General features: G+C 44.1%; 3 protein-coding genes and 1 long non-coding RNA gene across 10 annotated transcripts in view; 3 read left to right on the forward strand and 1 right to left on the reverse strand.

Annotated features, from left to right (window-relative positions):
- Window positions 1–4,059, forward strand: part of LOC139530252 (GRAM domain-containing protein 4-like) — an 85,647-nt gene extending 81,588 nt beyond the window's left edge. For 2 of the 3 annotated variants that reach the window (XR_011665986.1, XR_011665987.1), the window contains 2 exons: window positions 431–916; window positions 3,179–3,670. The gene's annotated coding sequence lies outside the window, so the exon portion shown is untranslated. Of the gene's footprint in view, window positions 1–430; window positions 917–3,178; window positions 3,671–3,922 lie in introns of those variants that run through there. The other variant, XR_011665988.1, reaches the window with a different exon arrangement.
- LOC139530962 (uncharacterized) overlaps window positions 674–23,784 on the forward strand; it is a 59,450-nt gene continuing 36,339 nt past the window's right edge. Inside the window, exons 1-4 of the mRNA XM_071327758.1 lie at window positions 674–916; window positions 1,913–2,084; window positions 3,068–3,145; window positions 3,667–4,191. Of these exons, the coding sequence (XP_071183859.1) occupies window positions 674–916; window positions 1,913–2,084; window positions 3,068–3,145; window positions 3,667–4,191 (1,018 nt within the window). The remainder of the gene's footprint in view (window positions 917–1,912; window positions 2,085–3,067; window positions 3,146–3,666; window positions 4,192–23,784) is intronic.
- The window catches only part of LOC139530251 (GRAM domain-containing protein 4-like), a 47,684-nt gene continuing 41,231 nt past the window's right edge, over window positions 17,332–23,784 (reverse strand). For all 5 annotated transcript variants that reach the window (XM_071326474.1, XM_071326472.1, XM_071326473.1 and 2 more), the window contains 4 exons: window positions 23,494–23,587; window positions 22,455–22,545; window positions 21,847–21,915; window positions 17,332–20,827 (listed from right to left, as the gene is read on the reverse strand). In XM_071326474.1, the coding sequence (XP_071182575.1) occupies window positions 20,720–20,827; window positions 21,847–21,915; window positions 22,455–22,545; window positions 23,494–23,587 (362 nt within the window). In that variant the 3' untranslated portion in view covers window positions 17,332–20,719. The remainder of the gene's footprint in view (window positions 20,828–21,846; window positions 21,916–22,454; window positions 22,546–23,493; window positions 23,588–23,784) is intronic.
- LOC139530254 (uncharacterized) lies at window positions 20,875–22,155 on the forward strand. The gene is made up of 2 exons (XR_011665989.1): window positions 20,875–21,245; window positions 21,672–22,155. It is a non-coding gene; the product is annotated as an uncharacterized lncRNA (long non-coding RNA).

Raw genomic sequence — 23,784 nt, forward strand, 5'->3', positions numbered from 1 at the left:
GTCAGATTTGCCGAAAGGAGGGCGAGGGAGGGCTTTGTATGTGTTGCGGAAGTTAGAGTAGCAATGATCCAGAATGCTGCCAGCCCGGGTCGCGCATTCGATATGCTGATACAATTTAGGCAGCCTTGTTTTAAGATGAGCTTTGTTAAAATCCCCAGCCACAATAAATGCAGCCTCAGGATATGTGGGTTCCAGTTTACATAGAGTCCAATTAAGTTCTTTCAGGGCCGTCGAGGTGTCTGCTTGGGGGGGATATAAACGGCTGGGATTATAATCGAAGTGAATTCTCTTGGTAGATAATGGCGTCCGCATTTGATTGTAAGGGATTCTAGGTCAGGTGAACAAAAGGACTTGAGCTCCTGTATGTTGTTATGATCACACCACGACTCGTTAATCATAAAGCATACACACCCGCCCTTCTTCTTACCAGAGAGATGTGTGTCTCTGTCGGCGCGATGTGTGAAGAAACCGGGACTGAGGGCCGAGCGGCGGGTGAACGTCTGTTCCACCTGAGGCAGGGGACGAGGAGCGCACAGGATTTCGCCTTGGACTTCCGGACCCAGGATGGAACGACAGGGCCCTGATCGATCACTACAGGTGCAGTCTACGCGAGGACGTCCGTCGGGAGTTGGCCTGCCGAGACTCCACCCTCACATTGGACCAGCTGGTGGACATGTTCATCCGGCTGGACAACCTGCTGACTGCCCGCGGACGTCCCGATCGGGGCCTGTCAGTTCCATCCCCCAGCACCTCCGCTCATATGCCCATGGAGCTGGGAGGTGCTGCACTTAGGGAAACCGGAGGAGGGGCCATTCCCTGCACCATCTGTGGCAGCAGAGGGCACACTCCTGGTCGGTGCTGGGGGGGTTCCTCAGGGAGTCGAGGCAGCAGACAGGGCACCATCGTGTCACCCCAGGTGAGTCGGCACCAGGCTCACCCAGAGCCCCCTGATGCTCACATGTATGTATTTATTTCATTTCCTGAGTTTTCCCCGCATTCCCAACATAAGGCGCTCGTAGATTCAGGCGCAGCTGGTAATTTTATTGACCGTTCATTTGCCCTTAGTTTAGGGATCCCCCTTGATCCTGTGGATATGCGCTTCCCTGTGCACGCCCTAGATAGTCGACCATTAGGGTCACTGCTGATTAGGGAGGCCACCGCTCCACTAGACATGGTAACGCAGAAGGGTCATAAGGAGAGAATCAGTCTCTTCCTTATTGATTCTCCTACGTTTCCCGTGGTGCTGGGCCTACCCTGGTTGGCCTGTCATGACCCCACTATTTCGTGGCAACAGAGGGCTCTCAAGGGGTGGTAACGAGAGTGCTCAGGGAGGTGTGTGGGGGTTTCCATCGGTGCGACTACGGTGGAAAGTCCAGACCAGGTCTCCACAGTGCGCATCCCCTCAGAATATACCGATTTTCCTCTCGCCTTCTGTAAGAAGAGGGCGACTAAATTACCACCTCATCGACGGGGGGATTGTGCAATAAATCTCCTGGCAGACGCAGCACTTCACAGGAGTCACGTGTATCCTCTGTCACAGGAGGAGACGGTGGCTATGGAAACATATGTCTCCGAATCTCTGGGGCAGGGGTAAATTCGGCCCTCCACTTCAGCTGCCTCCTCAAGTTTATTTTTTGTGAAGAAGAAGGATGGGGGTCTGCGCCAGTGTATTGACTACTGAGGTATCAATCAGATCACGGTAAAATACAGCTACCCGCTGCCTCTCATCGCCAGTGCGATCGAGTCAATGCACAGGGCGCGCTTCTTCACAAAATTGGATCTCAGGAGCGCTTACAACCTGGTGCGTATCCGTGAGGGGGACGAGTGGAAGACAGCATTTAGTACCACCTCTGGGCACTATGAGTACCTCGTCATGCCGTACGGGTTGATGAATGCTCCATCAGTCTTCCAGGCCTTTGTTGACGAGATTTTCCGGGACCTGCACGGGCAGGGTGTAGTGGTGTATATCGACCGCATTCTGATATACTTCACTACATGCGCCGTGTCCCTGGCGCATGTGTCCCTGGTGCGCAGAGTGCTTGGTCGACTGTTGGAGCATGACCTGTACGTCAAGGCTGAGAAATGTATGTTCTTCCAACAGTCCGTCTCCTTCCTAGGGTACCACATTTCCACTTCAGGGGTGGAGATGGAGAGTGACCGCATTTCAGCCGTGCATAATTGGCCGACTCCCACCACGGTAAAGGAAGTGCAGTGGTTTCTAGGGTTTGCCAACTACTACCGGAGATTTATCCGGAGTTTTGGTCAGGTACCAGCTCCCATTACCTCACTGCTGAAGGGGGGACCAGTGCGGCTGCAGTGGTCGGCTGAGGCGGACAGGGCTTCTGGTCACCTGAAGGCTCTGTTTACCTCGGCTCCCATGCTGGCTCATCCGGATCCCTCTTTGGCATTCATAGTGGAGGTGGACGCGTCCGAGGCTGGGATAGGAGCCGTGCTCTCTCAGCGCTCGGGCACGCCACCAAAGCTCAGCCCGGCGGAGCGAAACTATGATGTGGGGGACCGGGAGCTGTTGGCTGTTGTCAAGGCTCTGTGGAGTGGAGACATTGGCTTGAGGGGGCTAACCACCCATTTCTCATCTGGACTGACCACCGCAATCTGGAGTACATCCGGGCGGCGAGGAGACTGAACCCTCGCCAGGCAAGGTGGGCCATGTTCTTTACCCGTTTTGTTTTCACTCTGTCCTACAGACCAGCTTCCCAGAACGCTAAGGCAGACACACTGTCCCGGATGTAGGACACAGAGGAGCGGTCCATGGATCACACTCCCATACTTCCGACCTCTTGCCTGGTGGCACCGGTGGTGTGGGAGTTGGACGCGGACATAGAGCGGGCGTTACGCACAGAGCCCCCCCCCCCCCCAGTGTCCAGCTGGGCGCCTGTACGTTCTGTCTGCTGTCCGCGACCATTTGATCTATTGGGCCCACACGTCACCCTCCTCTGGTCACCCTGGCATCGGTCGGACGGTGTGTTTCCTTAGTGGGAAGTACTGGTGGTCCACCTTGGCCAAGGACGTGAGAGTTTATATTTCCTCCTGCTCGATGTGCGCCCAGTGCAAGGCTCCCAGGCACCTCCCCAGAGGGAAGTTACAACCCCTAACCGTTCCACAACGGCCGTGGTCGCACCAGTCGGTGGACTTCCTGACAGATCTTCCTCCTTTACAGGGCAACACCACGATCCTGGTCGTTGTGGATCAGTTTTTTAAGTCCTGCCGTCTCCTCCCTTTGCCCGGTCTCCCTACGGCCCTACAGACTGCGGAGGCCCTGTTCACTCACGTCTTCCGGCACTATGGGGTGCCTGAGGATATAGTCTCTGATCGGGGTCCCCAGTTCACGTCCAGGGTCTGGAGAGCGTTCATGGATTGTCTGGGGGTCTCGGTCAGCCTCACCTCAGGTTTTCACCCCAGGAGTAAGGGCAGGTGGAGAGAGTAAATCAGGATGTGGGTAGGTGTCTGGGGTCATATTGCCAGGACCGGCCGGTGGAGTGGGCGGCGTTCATCCCCTGGGCAGAGATGACCCAAAACTCACTCCGCCACTCCTCCACTAACATCTCTCCTTTCCAGTGCATACTGGGGTATCAGCCGGTTCTAGCACCGTGGCATCAGAGCCAGATCGAAGCTCCTGCGGTGGACGAATGGTTTAAGCGCTCTGAGGATTGCACCTGCAATGGGCCGTGAGGCGGCAGAAGGCAAGCGCCGACCGCCACCGCAGTGAGGCCCCGGTGTTCGCTCCGGGGGACCGGGTGTGGCTCTCGACCCGAAATCTGCCTCTCCGCCTGCCCTGCCGGAAGCTGGGTCCGCGGTTTGTGGGGCCATTTAAAGTCCTAAGGAGACTGAACGAGGTGTGTTATAGGTTACAGCTTCCCCCAGATTATCGCATTAATCCCTCGTTCCATGTGTGTCTCCTCAGGCCGGTGGTGGCTGGTCCACTCCAGGAAGTTGAGGTGTGGGAATTTCCTCCGCCCCCTCTGGACATCGAGGGGGCCCCGGCGGATGCTGTTCGAGCCATCCTGGACTCGAGGCGTCGGGCGAGGGTCCTTCAGTACCTCGTGGAGTGGGAGAGGTACGGTCCAGAGGAGAGATGCTGGGTGCCGGTGGAGGACGTCCTGGACCCTTCGTTGCTACGCAGGGCGATCCATTCGGATCGCCCTGCGCCTCATCCTCTGGTTCGTCCCCGGGGTCAGTGTTGGCGCGCTGCTGGAGGGGGGGGGGGGGGGGGGTACTGTCAAGACTTCCGCCAAAGTCGGTCCCTCTCCTTGTTCGGGCGACGTTCTGCGGTTGACGTCACCGGCCTTCTAGCCATCTCCGACCCACTTTTCATTTTCCATTTGTTTTGTCTTTGTCTTACACACCTGGTTACAATCCCCCAATTACCTGTTCATTATTTAACCCTCTGTTCCCAAATGTTTGTTTGTGAGTGATTGTTTCTATGTAGGAAGGTCCGTTATTGTGGGCTCTGTTTTTGTATTGCATTTATTATATGTTGAGTAAAATATGTTTATTTACTCATATCTGCTGTCCTGCGGCTGACTCCTATACACCAGCTACACATAGACCCCCTGACAGTATTTCAAGGTCTACCTTCAAACTCAGTGCCTCTTTGCTTGACATCATGGGAAAATCTAAATAAATCAGCCAAGACCTTAGGAAAAAAAATTGTAGATCTCCACAAGTCTGGTTCATCCTTGGGATCAATTTCCAAATGCCTGAAGGTACGACGTTTATCTATAACAAAACAATAGTATGCAAGTACAGTGGGGAGAACAAGTATTTGATACACTGCCGATTTTGCAGGTTTTCCTACTTACAAAGCATGTAGAGGTCTGTAATTTTTATCATAGGTACACTTCAACTGTGAGAGACGGAATCTAAAACAAAAATCCAGAAAATCACATTGTATGATTTTTAAATAATTAATTTGCATTTTATTGCATGACATAAGTATTTGATCACCTACCAACCAGTAAGAATTCCGGCTCTCACAGACCTGTTAGTTTTTCTTTAAGAAGCCCTCCTGTTCTCCACTCATTACCTGTATTAACTGCACCTGTTTGAACTCGTTACCTGTATAAAAGACACCTGTCCACACACTCAATCAAACAGATTCCAACCTCTCCACAATGGCCAAGACCAGAGAGCTGTGTAAGGACATCAGGGATAAAATTGTAGACCTGCACAAGGCTGGGATGGGCTACAGGACAATAGGCAAGCAGCTTGGTGAGAAGGAAACAACTGTTGGCGCAATTATTAGAAAATGGAAGAAGTTCAAGATGACGGTCAATCACCCTCGGTCTGGGGCTCCATGCAAGATTTCACCTCGTGGGGCATCAATGATCATGAGGAAGGTGAGGGATCAGCCCAGAACTACACGGCAGGACCTGGTCAATGACCTGAAGAGAGCTGGGACCACAGTCTCAAAGAAAACCATTAGTAACACACTACGCCGTCATGGATTAAAATCCTGCAGCGCACGCAAGGTCCCCCTGCTTAAGCCAGTGCATGTCCAGGCCTGTCTGAAGTTTGCCAATGACCATCTGGATGATCCAGAGGAGGAATGGGAGAAGGTCATGTGGTCTGATGAGACAAAAATAGAGCTTTTTGGTCTAACTCCACTCGCCGTGTTTGGAGGAAGAAGAAGTATGAGTACAACCCCAAGAACACCATCCCAACCGTGAAGCATGGAGGTGGAAACATCATTCTTTGGGGATGCTTTTCTGCAAAGGGGACAGGACGACTGCACCGTATTGAGGGGAGGATGGATGGGGCCATGTATCGCGAGATCTTGGCCAACAACCTCCTTCCCTCAGTAAGAGCATTGAAGATGGGTCGTGGCTGGGTCTTCCAGCATGACAACGACACGAAGCACACAGCCATGGCAACTAAGGAGTGGCTCCGTAAGAAGCATCTCAAGGTCCTGGAGTGGCCTAGCCAGTCTCCAGACCTGAACCCAATAGGAAATCTTTGGAGGGAGCTGAAACTCCATATTGCCCAGCGACAGCCCCGAAACCTGAAGGATCTGGAGAAGATCTGTAGGGAGGAGTGGGCCAAAATCCCTGCTGCAGTGTGTGCAAACCTAGTCAAGAACTACAGGAAACGTATGATCTCTGTAATTGCAAACAAAGGTTTCTGTACCAAATATTAAGTTCTGCTTTTCTGATGTATCAAATACTTATGTCATGCAATAAAATGCAAATTAATTACTTAAAAATCATACAATGTGATTTTCTGGATTTTTGTTTTAGATTCCGTCTCTCATAGTTGAAGTGTACCTATGATAAAAATTACAGACCTCTACATGCTTTGTAAGTAGGAAAACCTGCAAAATCGGCAGTGTATCAAATACTTGTTCTCCCCACTATATATACACCATGGGACCACACAGCCGTCATACAGCTTAGGAAGGAAACGCGTTCTGTCTCCTAGAGATGAACGTACTTTGGTGCGAAAAGTGCAAATCAATCCCAGAACAACAGCAAAGGACCTTGTGAAGATGCTGAAGGAAACAGGTACAAAAGTATCTATCCACAGTAAAACCAGTCCAATATTGACATAACCTGAAAGGCCGCTCAGCAAGGAAGAAGCCAGACTAAAAAAAGCCAGACTACGGTTTGCAACTGCACATGGGGACAAAGATCGTGTTTTTGGATGAATTTCCACTTTAAATAGTTAATGAAAACCAGTAACAGTTCCTTTTTTTGTTCCTCAGCTTCGCAACTGATGGATTTAATAGATCATTTTTAATAGCAATTACACTCTACAGTTGCTTTAACAATAGTAATTAAGCTCTGTGCTTACCTTGCCTCAAAGTCTTCACACTTATAATACAGCAATCAGCTCCTGCTCTGTCAGTCCTAGAATCTTCCCTTTCCCTATCTTTTACATTGGCATTTATACATTTTTCCCAAGCCGAGGCCTCTCTTGACTACAGCCACACATCACATCCTCTCTCTCACACGTGATGTTTAAGCAAAGTTTAAACCGAGTGGCGCAGCGGTCTAAGACACTGCATATCAGTGCTTGAGGCGTTTCGAATCCAGGCTGTATCACAACCGGCTGTGATTGGGAGTTCCACAGGGTGGCGCACAATTGGCCTAGCATTGTCCTGGTTTGGACGGTGTAGGCCGTCATTGTAGATAAGAATGTGTTCTTAACTGACTTGCCTAGCTAAAGAAAGGTTAAATAAAAAATGTATAAAAATAAGTTACATAACACTTTGACTCCTTTTACACGTGGTGTCTACGCAGGTAGGTTAACACATTGTTTCCTTCATACATGAGAACAATCCGGGGTGTCATCCGTTTCAAAGGCCCACCTGCCATCCTGCAGCTATAACCCAGGGCTTGAGTTTAACGGGGGTGTTGCTATATTAGAGGAACCTCCGTTCTCCAGCAGAGGAGCATCTGCATACAGTCTACCCACACCAGTCACTTCCTCCCTGCCTTTAACTGGGTCAAGCTGTTCTCTAGCTGCTTATGGTTAGGTCTTCTTCCTTCCTGTCCTTCCGCTTCTTCTTATTCTTCCTGGTTTCAGTGTTGCCAGAGTCCTCTCGGGAGATTGGCGGGGTCATCATGTCATATTGACCAGGCTGATTCACGACATCATCCAGACCTGTCATTTAAAAGAGTTTGACCAGGGTATGTTGACATTACATTCTTCCAGTCCTTGGTTTGCTGTTTCTACACACTCATTTTCCCATAAAGGCGTGCCCGGATCCCCTTTAAGGTATTGAACACATCAATGTGTGTATAGCCTTAATGTTCCCTTTCGCTTTTAATCACGTCCACTTGTATGGCCTTATCTTCTAACTCGGGCTGAGGGGACGCGCGCTGAGGGGACAGGAAGCAATTATCCTAAAGGAACATCACGACTAAAATGCAGACTAAAAAAGACCCTGCAATGTATAAATATTATGAGAAGTGTGTTAACGCGATATTGAATATGGATAAAAGGTCTGTGGGTAGAAGGGGGACCATGCCCCCCAGAGGGGTGTTTGGCCCCAATTACTGTAACCAGTCACCCTACGGGAGGGGGTAATTATCCAGGCTGTCGCGGCATAATGGGGTTGGGAGTAGATAGTGAGATTAATAAGACTCTGGGTGTGGAAAATACCTGTTACTTTACACCTACTCCATCCAAACACACCCGTAGAAGAATGGGGGAAAGTGAAAGAGAAATGTGGGTACAACACCAGCCTAGTCCTAGGGACTTGGAGGGGGTTAATTGTGTGAATAAAACAATGGCAGAAGCTCTGGAGGGAAGGGACTTCACCATGGATTTGAATTGAATTAGACTTTGGTTCACTTTTTGAGTTGACTGGAATTTATTTTATTTTTTTCATGATATTAAAACAATTTCCTTACTCCAAGCTGGACTGTTTTTTATGTTTCCAGGATGTGCTCAGAAGGGTTAATATCGACACAGAGAATAGATCATTAATTTACCATAAACTCTGGTCACAAACCATTTAAATGACAGATGTAGGCCTAATGATGGAAATGGTTCAAAATATTACAGAATTAAAACTGAAACACTGCATTGGAGAAGTCAGTTGTTCACACATCCTGGTCTCCCCTTTGCATGCCACAGCCACACCACCTCCCATGACCACCGCTCTGGGGTGAAGTTTCCTCAAGCCACAGATTTATAGTGGTTCCTCAATTAAAAGTTTTGAGCTTATGCTGCGTCAGTTTCTGGTAAATGATGTCATTCTGTTCTTGCGCCACACTATCACAAGGAAGAGTTAGAACGCTGATAATGCATTTGGTTTCTCTCCCTATAAAAGTAGAAAGAAAGTATTCTAAATGAAAAACTGGCTTTATTTACCAGTGTGAAAGAGTGATCGCCCCTCTATATGAATTGAATTTCTGAAACATGGAGTCCTTCTTCGCTGATGAGAAGAAGAAACTGAATGAAAGAGATCCCAGTGAGGATAGGGAGGGGAAAAGGTTGTCCATATTTTCAAGACCTGAGCTACTTAAATGTATTTATTTAAATAATGAAATGTACTAGTTTATTTAGGCAATTTAATATATTTGTTTACGCTTGACATATTTAGTAGGCTATTTTGCACCATATATCTAGATTTGTCATCATAAAGCTGAGTGGATCATTCGTGGCTTAGGATCAAAGTTAATAAGCACCAACATTCTGACAATCTTAAATAAATAAATGTTTTGACCAAGTTAATCCGCTCATGTGTATGTGTGTGTGTGTATATGTTCAATTATTTTTGACATTGTGGTTAAAATGAATGTTAACGAAATACATTAAATAAATGCTATTCATAACGAATAATCAGATGCTTATTTGCAGCGTGTCAGAAGACTGGACAAGATGGACAGACTGACATGTCCCTGTTGATGGGACACTGAGCACAGAACAACTGGAGTCTGTGAGGCCAACTTGAAAGTAAAGAAAGAAAACACAAGAACGTTTAAGTGAAGTGGGACAATTTCAGAGAGTGGGAGGGAGAAGCAGAAAAATGCAAAAGATAAAGCTGTAAGAGGATTGATGGTAAAGCAAGTAGAACCGGAGAAGAAAAGAACAAGAAGAAGCCTGACTGGCCTTTCTGAGAGGGGAACCCATTCATGGGGCTCCCCTTGTATCTGCCACTGCCAAATCCTCCACCAGCAGACCTGAGATGGTGGGGTTGTGCCTGTGCCAGGTGGAGGAGCCGTGGAGGAGCCGTGGGACTACAACGAAGGAAAAGCAGAAAAGACCAGCAGAAGGATAGAAAGAAAACCCCCTCAAGAAGCTTGAGGAAAAGTTTCCAATAATACACTACCCCAACGGAGGTGGGATAATAGAAATGGAGAGAACGTGGGATGTTGACGAAATAAAAGCAATAGTGGGCGATGTCATTGACCCAGCAAAAGATGCTGTGAGGTTTGAGGAAGAGGTAAAAGCAATCATCTCCATGTACAACCCCACCACCAGAGGAATTGAAGAGATACTCCGCCGCTCCTTCCTTTAAATGGAAGGACTATAAACACGTGGGACCGCGATGCACTAGTGGCTGTTCGTGGTGACCAGTTGGTTGCAGTTTTTACCGCTATAAAGGTTGGGGGGGGGGGACGCACAGACTGGCAGAAAATCCATTCCACCAAACAGGGAACTGATGAAAAAGTGAGTGACTACATGGAAAGAATGGAGACAGTCTTCCTCCAACATTTAGGCCTGACCAAGACTCCTACAGCAGCCTATTGTGTCATGCTGTGGTGACAGGCCTGACACAAGATCTGAAAACAGCTGTAACTACAACTTGTATTGCATGGGGAAAAAACCCACTGTCTGACATAAAGCCATCTATAACCTATTCAGAAAGACAATTGAAGGAAAATGAAACTAAGGACGGAAATACACTGAAGAAGGGACAGCTGATGTGCTACTCTGGAGGAGGAAAAGGACATAGAGAAAATGATGGCAACCATGGAAACCTAAGAGGTAGAGGAAGAGGTAGAAGCAGAGGGACCCCTGCTGGAGCTGACGGAGGGAGACGAGAGTTGCTACAAATTTAGGAAGGTAGGGCATCTTTCAAGACACTGTCCTGGAGAAGCTCAAGGAGAGTGGATGTCCCCACCTGTGGGCGTGCAGGTGAACAACCCATTTGGAAGAGGTGGATGAGGGGCCTACCAATCATAGGATGAGGCGGAAACAGAAGAAGAAACTAATGAAGAAAAAAATGATGAAGAACCAGAAGAAACCTGTCAAATGCTAAAAAAGACCACTGTCAACCCAAAACCCACTTGATATTGATATTTTAGTTAATAAACATACAATTACATTTTTGGTGGACACTGGGGCTGCGGTCTCAGTGTTGAAAATGTCTGCCCTGTCTGTATCGCCCTCAAAGAAAACAATGCACACAGTTGGAGTGTCTGGAATTCCCTCTGAAGAATCTTTGACCTTTCCCCTGGACGTGGAGTGGGGAGAGGGCAAATGGAGACACCGATTCCTATACTCATCTGCCTGCCCAGTAAATTTCTTACGAAGAGATTTGATGTGTAAAATGAATTCATCTGTTGCCTGTACTGAAGAAGGATTGTCATTGGGATCAAGAGAAAATGGAATCTTCCCGTGCCTGATGAACTATTACTATGAATAATCAACATGTTGGAGGGACAGCTAAGCTAGCAATCCCTCTCTTCCCCGTTGCATGCTAACTGGGAATTATCTGAACACCTACATTGTACTGCTGCTGTTCCCTCATGCAACGAGGACCCTGAATACCAACAAAGATGGTCAAAACAGAAAGTTGAGATAACCATGAATGGGATATACAGAGGAGAAGACTTAGTAGCAGCTGGAGTGTTGTTGACAGACACTAACATGAGTTTGTATGACGTCCGTGGCTCTCTTCCCCATTGTAGCTTATCAAAAGCTCCTGGAACACAATGGAAAGATGTGGGTGTTTGGATGAAGAAAGCTATGGAAGAAACTGATTTGGTGGCCTGGGAAGGGGAAGGAAAGTGGTCAGCTTCAACAGCAACTTTCGCCATACTGGGCTACTGCGATGACAACACCAAGAAAATAAACAATTCCCGTTGAAACCATGCCTGCGGTATTACAAGATAATTGATACATTGATTGGCTAAAGGATATACCTGATGAACTGTGGGCTAAATCAAAGACCGACGTTGGACGTATGAAAGGAGCTGCACCAGTTGTGGACGTTCCAAAAAGCACCCACAGACCTTACAAAGCTCAGTACCCTGTTGGCAAAGAAGCCGAAAAGGGTATCATTCCCATTCATAGTGTGTTAGTTGAAAGAGGCACTCTGGTTCCCTGCTCGAATTCACCATGCAACACACCAATTTTACCTGTTAGGAAACCATCTGGTGATTATCGTTTTGGGCAAGACTTTTGGATAGTAAACAATGCTGTACATGCAAGAGCACCTCTGGTGCCTAACACTGTTACCATTTTATCATAACCATCAGGGCAATCTGTTCCTCTCTAGAGCAGAAATGGTTACTAATCTTACATCTGGACAAAAAGAGTGTTGGGTGTGTGGGTTGGGGCCAGTTAAGGTAGGAGCAGGTTTACCACTTGTGGAAGTTCCCATAGGGTAAATCTAACTACACAAATGCCACGTAACCCTGACCCCATGACGTTTTCTGCATTACACAACCACATAGGCCCACCGTCGTTTGCTAGCCCAGATAATACTTTACTCCCACCCATCTCAGTAGCAGGGGTGATGACAGCCCCTTGGTATATTAGAGGAGAAGGAGTCAATCATTTGGGTGAACGAGAATGTAATTGTACAATGTATTACAACGGGTCCAATACCTGTAAGTTAACTGTTAACAATGCCGACACTGGGGAACCTGGTAATGTTACTTATGGTATTTCAGTCTATAGTGTTATTATCCCTTTGAGAGGAGCACCAGATGGCACCTATTGGTTGTGTGGGGAAATGGCTTACTATAGCCTGCCCCTGAACTGGGGAGGTACTTGTACTGTTGGGTTTGTAGTGACAGCTATGACAACCGTTCCAAACAATGATAAGAGTCTTAAGACTCTGTTTAGAGCCTACAAACCTCCTGGAATGAGAAGAGATAAGAGGTCTCTGGCTGACATCACTCACACTCAGGCACCTGCCTCCAGGTTCTTTGGTGTATTTTTTCCAGGGTATGGAGTCACATGCGCACTAGACCAAATTCGTGATATCTCTAAACACATAGAAGAAATTGGCAATGGTACTCGAAATGCCCTGAAACAATTGAATGGCGAACTGAAAGAATTGCGTAAATTGGCTCTGCAAAACAGAGAGGGTCTTGACTATCTTTTGGCAGGTCAAGGGTGCACGTGTAAGAATTGGAGATGAGTGGTGCACTTTTGTCCTGGATCGGTACTCTGTTACCGATCTTGCCGAATACATTGCCACTGTGGCTAAGAACAATTCCCGACAGCCAGAGTGGACTCTTGCAACTTGAAATCTCTGTTTGGATGTTGGGGATCCCAAATTGCCAAATGGGCTGCAGCGTTTGTTTTTTGCTTAGTCTATCTAATTGTATTAATAACATGTTGTAAGGCTATTTGTGCCTCCCTAGCTGATAAGATTTTGGCAGCCATCATGTTTAATGCTCCTCAAGAGGATGATGAGACTGATGAGCTGCCGACTCTGGAAGAGCTTCCTTTTCCCCCTTTAGAAAAGGACGATGATTGACAATTGAAAGTTATTTTTTGTTTGACATGTTTAGAAGGCCCTAGAGGATTTGTTTTATGTTTTGACTAGTCTCTGGAACAGTTGGCGCAGAACAAATGTCACTGCAACCCGATTGTGGTAAGACCTACGTAAACAATGGTTATACATTGAGAGATTGTCACCTCTGAGTGTGTGTGTATTTTAGATTGTAAAACCCAGAGTGAAGGGTTTGAAAGGATGAAGTGTCTGTTTTTCTGTGTTGATTTTGCTTACGTTATCAGAACTATTTTGATTGAACCTCCTTTGATAGAAGCTATAATCTAATGCTTACCCTAAAATGGCACGATAATTATCAGAGTGATAAGAGGAGGGAATGTGAGGGAAACTGTCCCGTTTGCGTATCAAATCAATGCTACTTTTCTAATAACCAATTAGACGGCTTCGTGCAGGTGACTGACTGATCGTGTATGGAGGAATCCTCACCATCACTGATAAGCAACTTGGCAGTGCGTCCAGAACATTGCTATGGGAACAGAGGTATCTCAGTTTCTAGGTCTTGGAGAGAGGAAGCCATGTGAGGTATTGGTCAGTCAAATGCAGGAGCCAACGTTAGTGATGACTAATGAATCATGTAAATCATGCAAATATGTCTGTGTAAGCAGTATATAAGAGAACTGAAGGGACCGCCCCCGGCGGCGTCCTGACAGACGTTCACTATGGTGCATCAAGTTCGTTGGAACCTCTCCAGTTAACTGTTAATAAAGAGTGATTCATTTAACATTGACAGGTGTCCCTGGGGTTGAATTTCTATTACACAATAACTTCAAAAACAGTCCTTTCGTCACTGGATTTCTTCAAATTGCTGCGCAAGAAAAGGATGTCATCCACGGCGCCTGGTCGCAGCTGGCTTCTCTTGGAAATCACAGATCCATCTAACGGTGACGCTTTGTCCTTTGGAACCACACAATTACCAGGTGGACAGCAGGCCTCTTGAAGCGATAGAGGAAATCAACAAGATCCACAAGTATTCTTTCACAATAGCTGGCCTTATGTTATCTGCAGTTTGAGCTGCACTGTCCCACTCTGTGTTGGATAACACCCACTCTTTGTTTATGTAATGAGCGGTAAGGCACAAGTATTCTAATTTTAGAAAATCGTCAGTTCACATGTCAAGTGTAATTGCGACATTGTATTTACCAAAGTTCTCTCTCAACTCCGGGACGACCCGATGCAGGACTGAATGAAAACCAGGAATGAGTGAGTCAGCCCTATGCTTCTGTTGCCTAGTTGAGTGTTTGTTTAATATCCTACTGATTCTGTGATCACCAAGGATCATGCAACCACAAAATGTCAGATAAAGCAATTTCACAAATCCGTCTTCTTAAACTTTGCTATGCTGTAATAAAGGATCTGGTGTTGTTTACATTGTTCTAAACGGGCAGAAAACAATACTGTAATCTAAAAGCACCTGTTTGTCATGCAACAGTTTATCTTGCGCTTTTGACAATGATTTTACATGAGGCCTAATTCACATAATATGCCTAAAATACTTATATCCACTAGGCTAATAAATAAATCACATTTTCCCTTTTGATTATTTACTTAACCTATATCATGTTATTTCAAGTTGTCCCTTTGGAGTGCATGCAATAGTGATTTGGAGTTGTTGAACGGGACAAAATGTATTACATTTCTATTTGAATGAACTGAATGATGAGGATGATGAAGAAGAAGAGGGTAATTGAATTTAGAACAATAGTGCAAGAATTGCTCTTCCTCTGTTCCGCGCACTTTTTGTTTCTACTTTGTCAGAAGAAGCTGTAGCTGGACGAGCCTATCACTTACTAAAACTGTTACACTAAGGTTTTTATTCTAAGAGAAACTAAAACGTTCTGTTATATTCTTAAAGTATGTGTTGACTGAATACACACAAGCCATGTCTGCTAAATTAACAAGTTGATGGTGCAGCCATATAGCCTCGGCTAGTAAGCACATATAAAAAAAATATATAAAAAATTGTTTCCACATATTTAAGACCTGAGCTGTTTAATTTGGGTTTTATTTATTACATTTAATTGTGAAATTTTACCGAAAGGATAACAACAATAGAAAGAAGTATCTGGTGGCATTGGTAGAGAGTCAGGCGGAGAACGGAGTGAAAGTGCACTGTAAGTACGCAATAACGCTGTGGGCCAGATGTAAATGGTTTAGCAGCCTTTCCAATAAATTGGAATTCAAAAGATGCCATCCACTCTTGATGGGCTATCAGCAGGACAATATACTCTTGCCGAGTTTAGGGACTTTACATGTATTAATGGATGTTTGCGAGGCATGTCACACAACTGGATGGATTCATAACAAAGTACTGTGGGAATATCACTGAATGACGGAAATATTGGAATAAAGTAGGCTAATGCAATTGAAGGCGACAAATTGTTGCTTACTGAAACTCCCAAAGTCATCCAATTGTTATACTCGGATTGGAAGCAAAAGCCTACCCACGTGTGGTCAACTATTTCAGCACCATTTCGCACTGCTGAGACAAGCATGGGGACTGGACTTGATCAATCAGATTTTTTCCCCCACTGAATCTCCATTTGGCTATTGGTTACCCTATAATTAGGTTGTGGAAATGTTAGGATTATTTTTCTCTTCAATCACAGTCGCTTAGTAGCCTAGGCCTACTCCCGACCGGTCACATTGTACAGCTCCATATTTTCCTAATGGAAACCCTGAGGTCTCTACATAGAAAAATGCATTTTACAGCTGCCTAACAGTATAAACAGCACAACAAATACAATAATATCTTACAAATTATAATCAATCCCATGTAGTCTGTTCTAACAAAAAAAGGTTGTAAATTCTTTAGTACAGCCAATATAAGAAACAGTCAAACACATTTGTGAATTCAAATGCTTTAGGAACATATGTTGCGCTTTATTCATTGTTTAATTATTCAAGGCTCCCTTTATTTAGTTTTATAACTAAAATGCTTGATTGTATTTAAAAAGACACGGATGCTGTGTGATGACATACACGACTGGATGATTGATTGATAAACTGTATATTGAAGTCGGCCTTTATGCCAGTAAGTAAGTTAAGACAGCTACAGTAAACAGCACTCTTAGGCCTACAGCTTCATGTCTTTTCAATAAAAACCTTGAACCCATCTCTCCCCCGATTTTTCCTAAATATGTTTAATATACACAATCACAAAGAAATCCATTCATATTTTGTTTAGAGAGGTAATAAAAAAAACAGGGTAGTAAGACAATTTATAAAAAAATAACAGAATAGCATGTTTTAAGATTTATGTATCTGTGCTATAGGCCATGGCATGTCAATGAAATGAACGTGTTAATTTAGCAGACATCACATGCTTACATTCCCCAGCCCTTTACAATATGATGGAATATAAGAGAACACAATAGAAAGGATATTTTCCCCAAATGGGTATTTGCTGATTTTCATCAGTGGGCATGGAGCTGCAGTTATTCTAGGAAAAGTTATATTTTGAAAGAGAGACCATTTGTAAAACATTTTGTGTTGTTTGGCAAAACTAGGTTAATTAAAAACCTTGGAATATGCTCTTTTCGGATAGGGTATAGCAATCAAAACGTCTGCCCTACATGGACCGTAGGATTATTTGGAAACGTAAGCAAGCACGAAGAAGCTTCATAAAGACACTGACGCCCTCTGGTGGTCGAACTAGCATTAACGGCAACAATGGCTAATAGTAAAATACTATGACGTCATTCACTCCAATGTACCATACCATTCCGCAAGCATAACAAAACTTTTAAATGAGGACCCACTATATCATCAGCTCCCCCTCCCCAATCCTAACCTTAACCATTAGTGGGGGATATGCAAAACTGACCCAAGATCAGCATCTAGGGGCAATTTCAACCTACACCATGCTTGTGTACAGACTGAGCAATCACAAGTTAGTACAAAGCTCTTGCACTCTGAGCATTCAAGCCAATGTCTCTCCAAAGGATCCATTCACACCAGAAACAAAATCATATTTGCCGCGGTCTTCTATCCCAGTGCGTTCCAAATCTTTCCAGTGTATGCCCACCTTCATCAAGGGATAATCCCAGATTACAGGGATAAAGAAATAAGTGATAAAGTTACTGAGATGCTTGAAAGAAAACGGCCAACAATCATTACTTTAAAATGTGTTTACTTAAGTGAAAATGTTCATAACATTTTACAATAAAACAATTTTCTTTAAAAACTTGACAGGGATTTAAAATGTGTTCATTACAAAATGTGATATGTACAATTTTTTGGGAAGGCAGTGGACACCGCAGATTACAAAGAAGTATTCACACCTACTGTAACTGGTTATCGTTCCTAAACAGTTACATATCGATTGGGAAGTATTATGAAAAATGAATTAGCAAACAAGTACTTTGATTTAAAAGAAATACAGTGCCTTCAGAAAGTATTCACACCCCTAGACTTTTTCCACATTTTGTTGTGTTACAGCCTGAATTTAAAAAGGACAACATGTCTTTGTCACTGGCCTACACACAACACTCCATAATGTCAAAGTTTTAGACATTTTTACAAATTAATAAAAAATGAAAAGCTGAAATGTCTTGGGTCAATAAGTATTCAAGCCCTTTGTTATGGCAAGCCTAAGGTCCCTCATTCGAGCAGTGAATTTCAAATACAGATTCGACATCAGACCTGGGAGGTTTTCCAATGCCTCGCAAAGGGCACTTATTGGTAGATAGGTAAACAAAAAAACAAAAAAAATTGCCAACTGTTGCACAAACAAGGTGTGGAAAGCGCTTATAGACTTATAGACCCCAGAAAGACTCACAGCTATAATCTCTGCAAAATGTGCTTCTACAAAGTCTTGACTCAGGGGTGTGAATACTTATGTAAATGAGATATTTCTGTATTTTACTGTATTTTAATACATTTGCAACATTTTCTAAAAACATGTTATCACTTTGTCATTTATGGGGTATTGTGTGTAGATGGGTGAGAGAAAATGTTTTGTTTTTGTCCATTTTGAATTCAGGCTGCAACACAACAAACTGGACTTGGTGGGCTTGGTGAAGCCATTGCCATCATACTGGGAATTTGCAAGCGACGAAAAGGATGATCGATCAACAAGGGCATGATCGATTAGCGAGGCTATTTTATTTTACAACACCTTCGATGGTTTGGGACACACACGGTACTATAATGATTACTTTCCATCTTCAAGTTGACGGCCATGCCATAAATTGACATTGTTCAGACAGTGCTGATTCAAACCGATTTGGAAGCAACATGACTCCACGAATTGACACCTTTCAATTCACCATCCACTTGCAAAGAGTGTGGCTAAACCCAGGTGAAGTTTTTGATTGGCTGAGATGTGACCACTCAGGTTTATCAGCATTCAGAATTTCTCCATCACAAGACGTACCGGTCAGTCTTCATGACCTCATAGTCTTACAAGGAATCAAACTGACTTAAAGCAGTGGAGTTTAGAACCTAACATCTGTAAACATTACAGATATAGGGTGAAAGAACTAAATGACAAGCAGTGAAATGAAGAAAACATTTTGGCATACATACAGTACATACTGTGCTTCTTAAGTATATCTAACTTTTTCGAGGGGCTTGGAGAGTGAGATACCTAAGTTACTTAGTGTAGACTAAAAGGCATCAAGCAAATGTCCAGTTAGCCTCCCTAGCATGTGCTCAACTAGAACATATTGTAGCCAACACCTTAACCGTTACGCCAAAAGCTCTGAACATCTTGACAAGGTCGCTAGGTGTTGGGTTAATGACGCTACATTACCCCCTTCCTTCGGGAGTGCCCCCCCCCCCCCCCAATACTTTCTCTATACCAAGTCCCTCAGGTGTACACGCCTCTCCGATGACCTCACAGACACCATCCCACTTCTGACACCAATGTAGCGAATTCAGGGGGTATCCCCGACCGGGACTCAAAGCCGGGTCCAGCGACCTTCAAGCCAACACCTTAACCATTACACCAAGAGGTCCAAACCTCTTGACAAGGTCACTAGCATTTTAATATAAACCCCATTCCCGTTTGCTGTCAAAACCCAAAAGAAAACTTTATTGCCAAAATATTTGTCCGGGACTCAAACTAACACAAATAACTGGCATTGCACTGCACTCGACTTTTAAGAACATGTGGTTTCGTGATCCAATGGCAATTTACCTGAAGTTACACGTCAGAATCAGTAGAAAGTGCAGTGCTGCATTGGTTTGAATCCTGGCCTAAATCTGTGAGAGAATTAGATAAGGCTTCATTGAGAGTGGTTGAACAAGGCAGTGTAGAAAAGGCTCCTGCTTTTTTGGAGATAGATTTTTTTGAAATTGCTTTACATGTAATCTGTCCCATAAAGTACTTAGAGTACATTCATAAACATTCCACAAAACCTACATAAGTTATTGTTTTTACTGATCCAATTAGTTATGTGGAATGTCACATATTACAAATCACATATTGTTCTACATATTATACTCTGAGGCTTCAGAAAGACGGTGTTGACATTAGGTCATGTTTATGCGGTGCTTATGAATGCATCATGACTCCTTAACATGGACATGTACATCCATACCTTTTCTTTGCCAAGACAACAATGTGTGTGAGAAAGATATCGACTACAATAACTTCAGGCTTTTGACTTTTGGCTGCCCATCATTAAATGATTCCCGTTCCGTCCCTCCACTCCACTCTCAGAAAAAAGGCTAAATAAAACAGTTACACCTAAAGGCTATTGCAGAAATGATATCTAAAGCACATTCATTATCTGGGAACATGAAGGCTTGAGGTTTTCATGAACGTGGTTTCGGGTGCACTTAACAAAATGTGAGTTAAGTGTGCAAGGCCACCAATGATATATACAGTATATCAAACCAAATACATCCTATTGAAGGAGAGCATTAAGTGGAGCAAAGAGCATCAATGTGTGTGATACACAAAATGGGAATGCCAGGCAGTCCTGTCTGATAGGCAAAGAGATCCAGCCTCCTCCTGAAACAGCACAACAGTGTTGACCATAAAATGATCACCCCCCACCACACACACACACATACGCTTTTTAGCAGCACACATTCTTGCACGCATGCACAAATAAAAAACTGACAACAAAAGAGAGATAGAATTGAAAAGCTATTACCCGAGTACAGAACAGCAGCAAATCAAGACAAGGTGCTCTCTAGGCTCTATAGGTTACTTCCCTGGATGCAATAGCCTCGACCGAACCAGTAGGAGGCAGCGATGGTGTGCGGGTCCAGGAGTTGTAGTTCCTTAGTTAGACCTAATGAGGAGTTGTGGTTATCAACGAGAGGATAAGAAGACCTTGGGCTCTATAGTGATGGACCAGGCCCCAGATCAAGTGGATACCATCCTGACATACTAACCTAATGTGGCTTGGTGGAGGAATCCACCACCTTGGCATGGACACTAGCTTAACATACGTGCAGATATACTAATTGGCCAGTAGCAGTGTACTACATAGAGAACTCGCTGTGTCAGTATAGGACATCCCTGGTGAAGGCAGCCATTTTGGTATGTTAGGTCTCAGGGTTGGTGGCTGTGGTCATGGTCACTTTCTTCGTATACTGTGTGAAGATGGCGTCAAAGGCCTCGTCCCTGTGGATCATGGCACCAAACACCAACGGCTGAGAGAGAACGGGTAAATAAAGGGGAGAGTGAGGGGATAGAAAGACAGTGACAATAGGGGGGGATATTTTTTGGAAGATTATTTGAGGCGTTGATAAACCTGTCAAAAAGCTGTTATGGAGCTCAATTATTGGGTTCCTGCCTATAAATATCTGGTCTTTTGAATTGACAAAGATTTTATGTTTAAAAACCATACAAATTAGCTAGTTAAAAAGCTAAGATTTAAAGTGGGCTTTTTTTTTTTTATATATATATACATACATATTGCCTCTCCCTAAATAGCAGGAAGCAGATTGTACAGTCAACTTTCCTACCAGATCTTGTCTATGGTGATACCATTTACCACTCTACCATAGTGCCTTTCGCTCGATCACAGGTGACCGTTTTAATACTCAACACTGCATCCTGTCTCAAGAGGTAGGCTGGTCCTCATTAAAGTCCCGTAGATCACTTAATTACTTCCTTTTTGTTTATAAAGCTCTACTATACAAGCTTCCAACTTAACTCACTTGGTTGTTAAAGTATATATAAAAAGTAAAGTATAAAAACATGAGATACCAAATCCGTTCACTCAAGGTTCCTTGGGTCTCCACTGGACTAGGTAAATCCGCTTTTAGTTGTAACACTCCACATTTTTGGAACCACTTACAAAATGAATTACATTTGGATTCCCTGGTGCCACTAGGGCACTTTAAAACCCTGATGATAAACGACTTCACCCAGGTGTGCAATTTTGTTGATTGATTTACTTTAACAGCTACAGTAGTTTATGATGGATGTGATGTTCTAATGTAATGGACTTGATATTCTTATAGTTTTCTATATTTTCTTTTCTGCCCCCAGAGCACCATTGAAAAGAAGACCCTGGTCTAAATTGGGCTCCCCTGAATAAATAAAATTTAACACAAAAAATAAACAATCTTCTCAACTTGTTAACAACATATTTGACAAAACACTCAGACCTAAATAGAGAGAAAAGAAACATGGCCTAAAATGGACTGTCCATAAGTGTTCCTACCCTCTGGGTGGACGGTGTTGCTATGGAGATTCCCATTCCAGATCCAGGTAATACAGACAAGACTTTGTACTGTGGGACAAAAAAAAAACACCAGATAAACTCAGACAACCTTAACATTCTACTGCAGAAGTCGATTTTTAGTAGGCTTGGGCGATATACCGTTTATACCGAAATACTGATTGTATGATTTTAAATACTGTAGAAAATCATGTTTATTTTTGGGGGTTTGGGTGTGCAATCTAAGATGTGTCAAATAAATTATATCCAGCAGAGGGCTCCAGCTATGCATCCTCCTGGATCAAGATCCTTCTTGCCTAAATTGTTTGTGCCTCAAAAAAAAAAAAACATGAATCATTTTTTTATTTTATTTAAACACAAGTAAACAAAGTTCACTAACATCCCTGTCCAGTCACGTCTGTCTTTGTGATTCCTAAACTACTGCAAAGTTCCCTTTATAATTTGGAAATAGCACCCCTTGCGTGCACATTCGGTAATACCGTATACCTCGGTATGGTACAGAAAATATGAATACCGCCCGACTCAAATTTTTGTTCAACCAATGAATTTAGACATTGGACAGAAGGTGAAGTGAAAATAGAGAAACCCACCTTCTGAATATCAGTGATGTCAATCAGTTTGATGACTTTGTTCTTTCTAGAGGAATTTGACCTGCAGCTTGAGCCTTCAAAGCAAAGGTAACTGGGGAGGGAAACACTTTGTAAGCACAGAGAAGGACACATTACACCTGAACACACCAACCAATACAAAACACACAACAGGGTGCTGCAAGAGCACATGCATACACTAAGTTTACAAAACATTAAGGACACCTGTTCTTTCCATGACAGACTGACCAGGTGAATCCAGGTAAAAGCTATGGTTCCTTGTTAAATCCACTTCAAATCAGTGTAGATGAAAGGCAGGAGACAAGCTAACCCATAACAGTCTAAGCCCTTCAGACGAGTCCCAAGACGCTTGTGGGGGTTGTAGAACACCATCATGTTCGTGTGAGTCTCATGTTGCCATAGAGGGGTCATAATAGTTTGTAGGCCAAACCCGTTCAGACGCTACAGACGATTTTCTGAGAAGACCGATTTTCGGGATGTCTCATGATCTGAAAAACACCGCTCTAGCTCGGTCACCTTTCGGACACGGTGGATTGAGATGCTTCCAATGCATAAAAACACATCTCCAGCTTAAACTGAAGGATTTTTATGGGGATTTTTGTATTATGCTAATTAGATTTCCACGGGGGCCCGGACATCGACTCTAGGGGGTTTTAATGAAGCTATTCTGCCATGCTATGCTGTTGTCTTAGGTGTCTCTCTCTCTCTCGTGTTTTGTCCTATTTTTTTATTTTATTTTTAGGCCGTTATTGTAAATAAATTGGTTCTTAACTGTAAATTTGTTCTTAACTGACTTGCCTAGTTAAATAAAAATGTTAAATCAAAATAAATACAATAAAAAAAGGTATTTTTAAGCCTTGAGACAATTGAGACATTGATTGTGTATGTGCGCCATTCAGAGGGTGAATGGGCAAGATAAGATTTTAAGTGCCTTTGAACGGGGTATGGTGTTCCTAATGTTTGGTATACTCAGTGTGCATATCTACATGTGACAGCTAGGTAATAGCAGTATATGGCTTACTTTTCAGTGACAAAGAGCACACCATTACGGATGTAGTCTGTGGGACTCTTCCTGTCCCTGTTGATCAAGCAGCATCGCCAGCCATTCTCACACACTGCCAACGAAACCAGTCGACACACACATATATATCAGGTCTGACACACTGCCAACAAACACAGTCAATACTCATGGTTTCACTGCTTGCACTGCACCAACATAACACAATCGATAAACACTAAATTCCTCAACAAAAACTATGGAAATAGGTCAACATGGAAAAGGGTGAGGTGGTGATCCAGGCACAAATAGTCA

The sequence above is a fragment of the Salvelinus alpinus genome, chromosome 9, assembly GCF_045679555.1.
Source record: "Salvelinus alpinus chromosome 9, SLU_Salpinus.1, whole genome shotgun sequence".
NCBI classification, from domain to species: domain Eukaryota; kingdom Metazoa; phylum Chordata; class Actinopteri; order Salmoniformes; family Salmonidae; genus Salvelinus; species Salvelinus alpinus.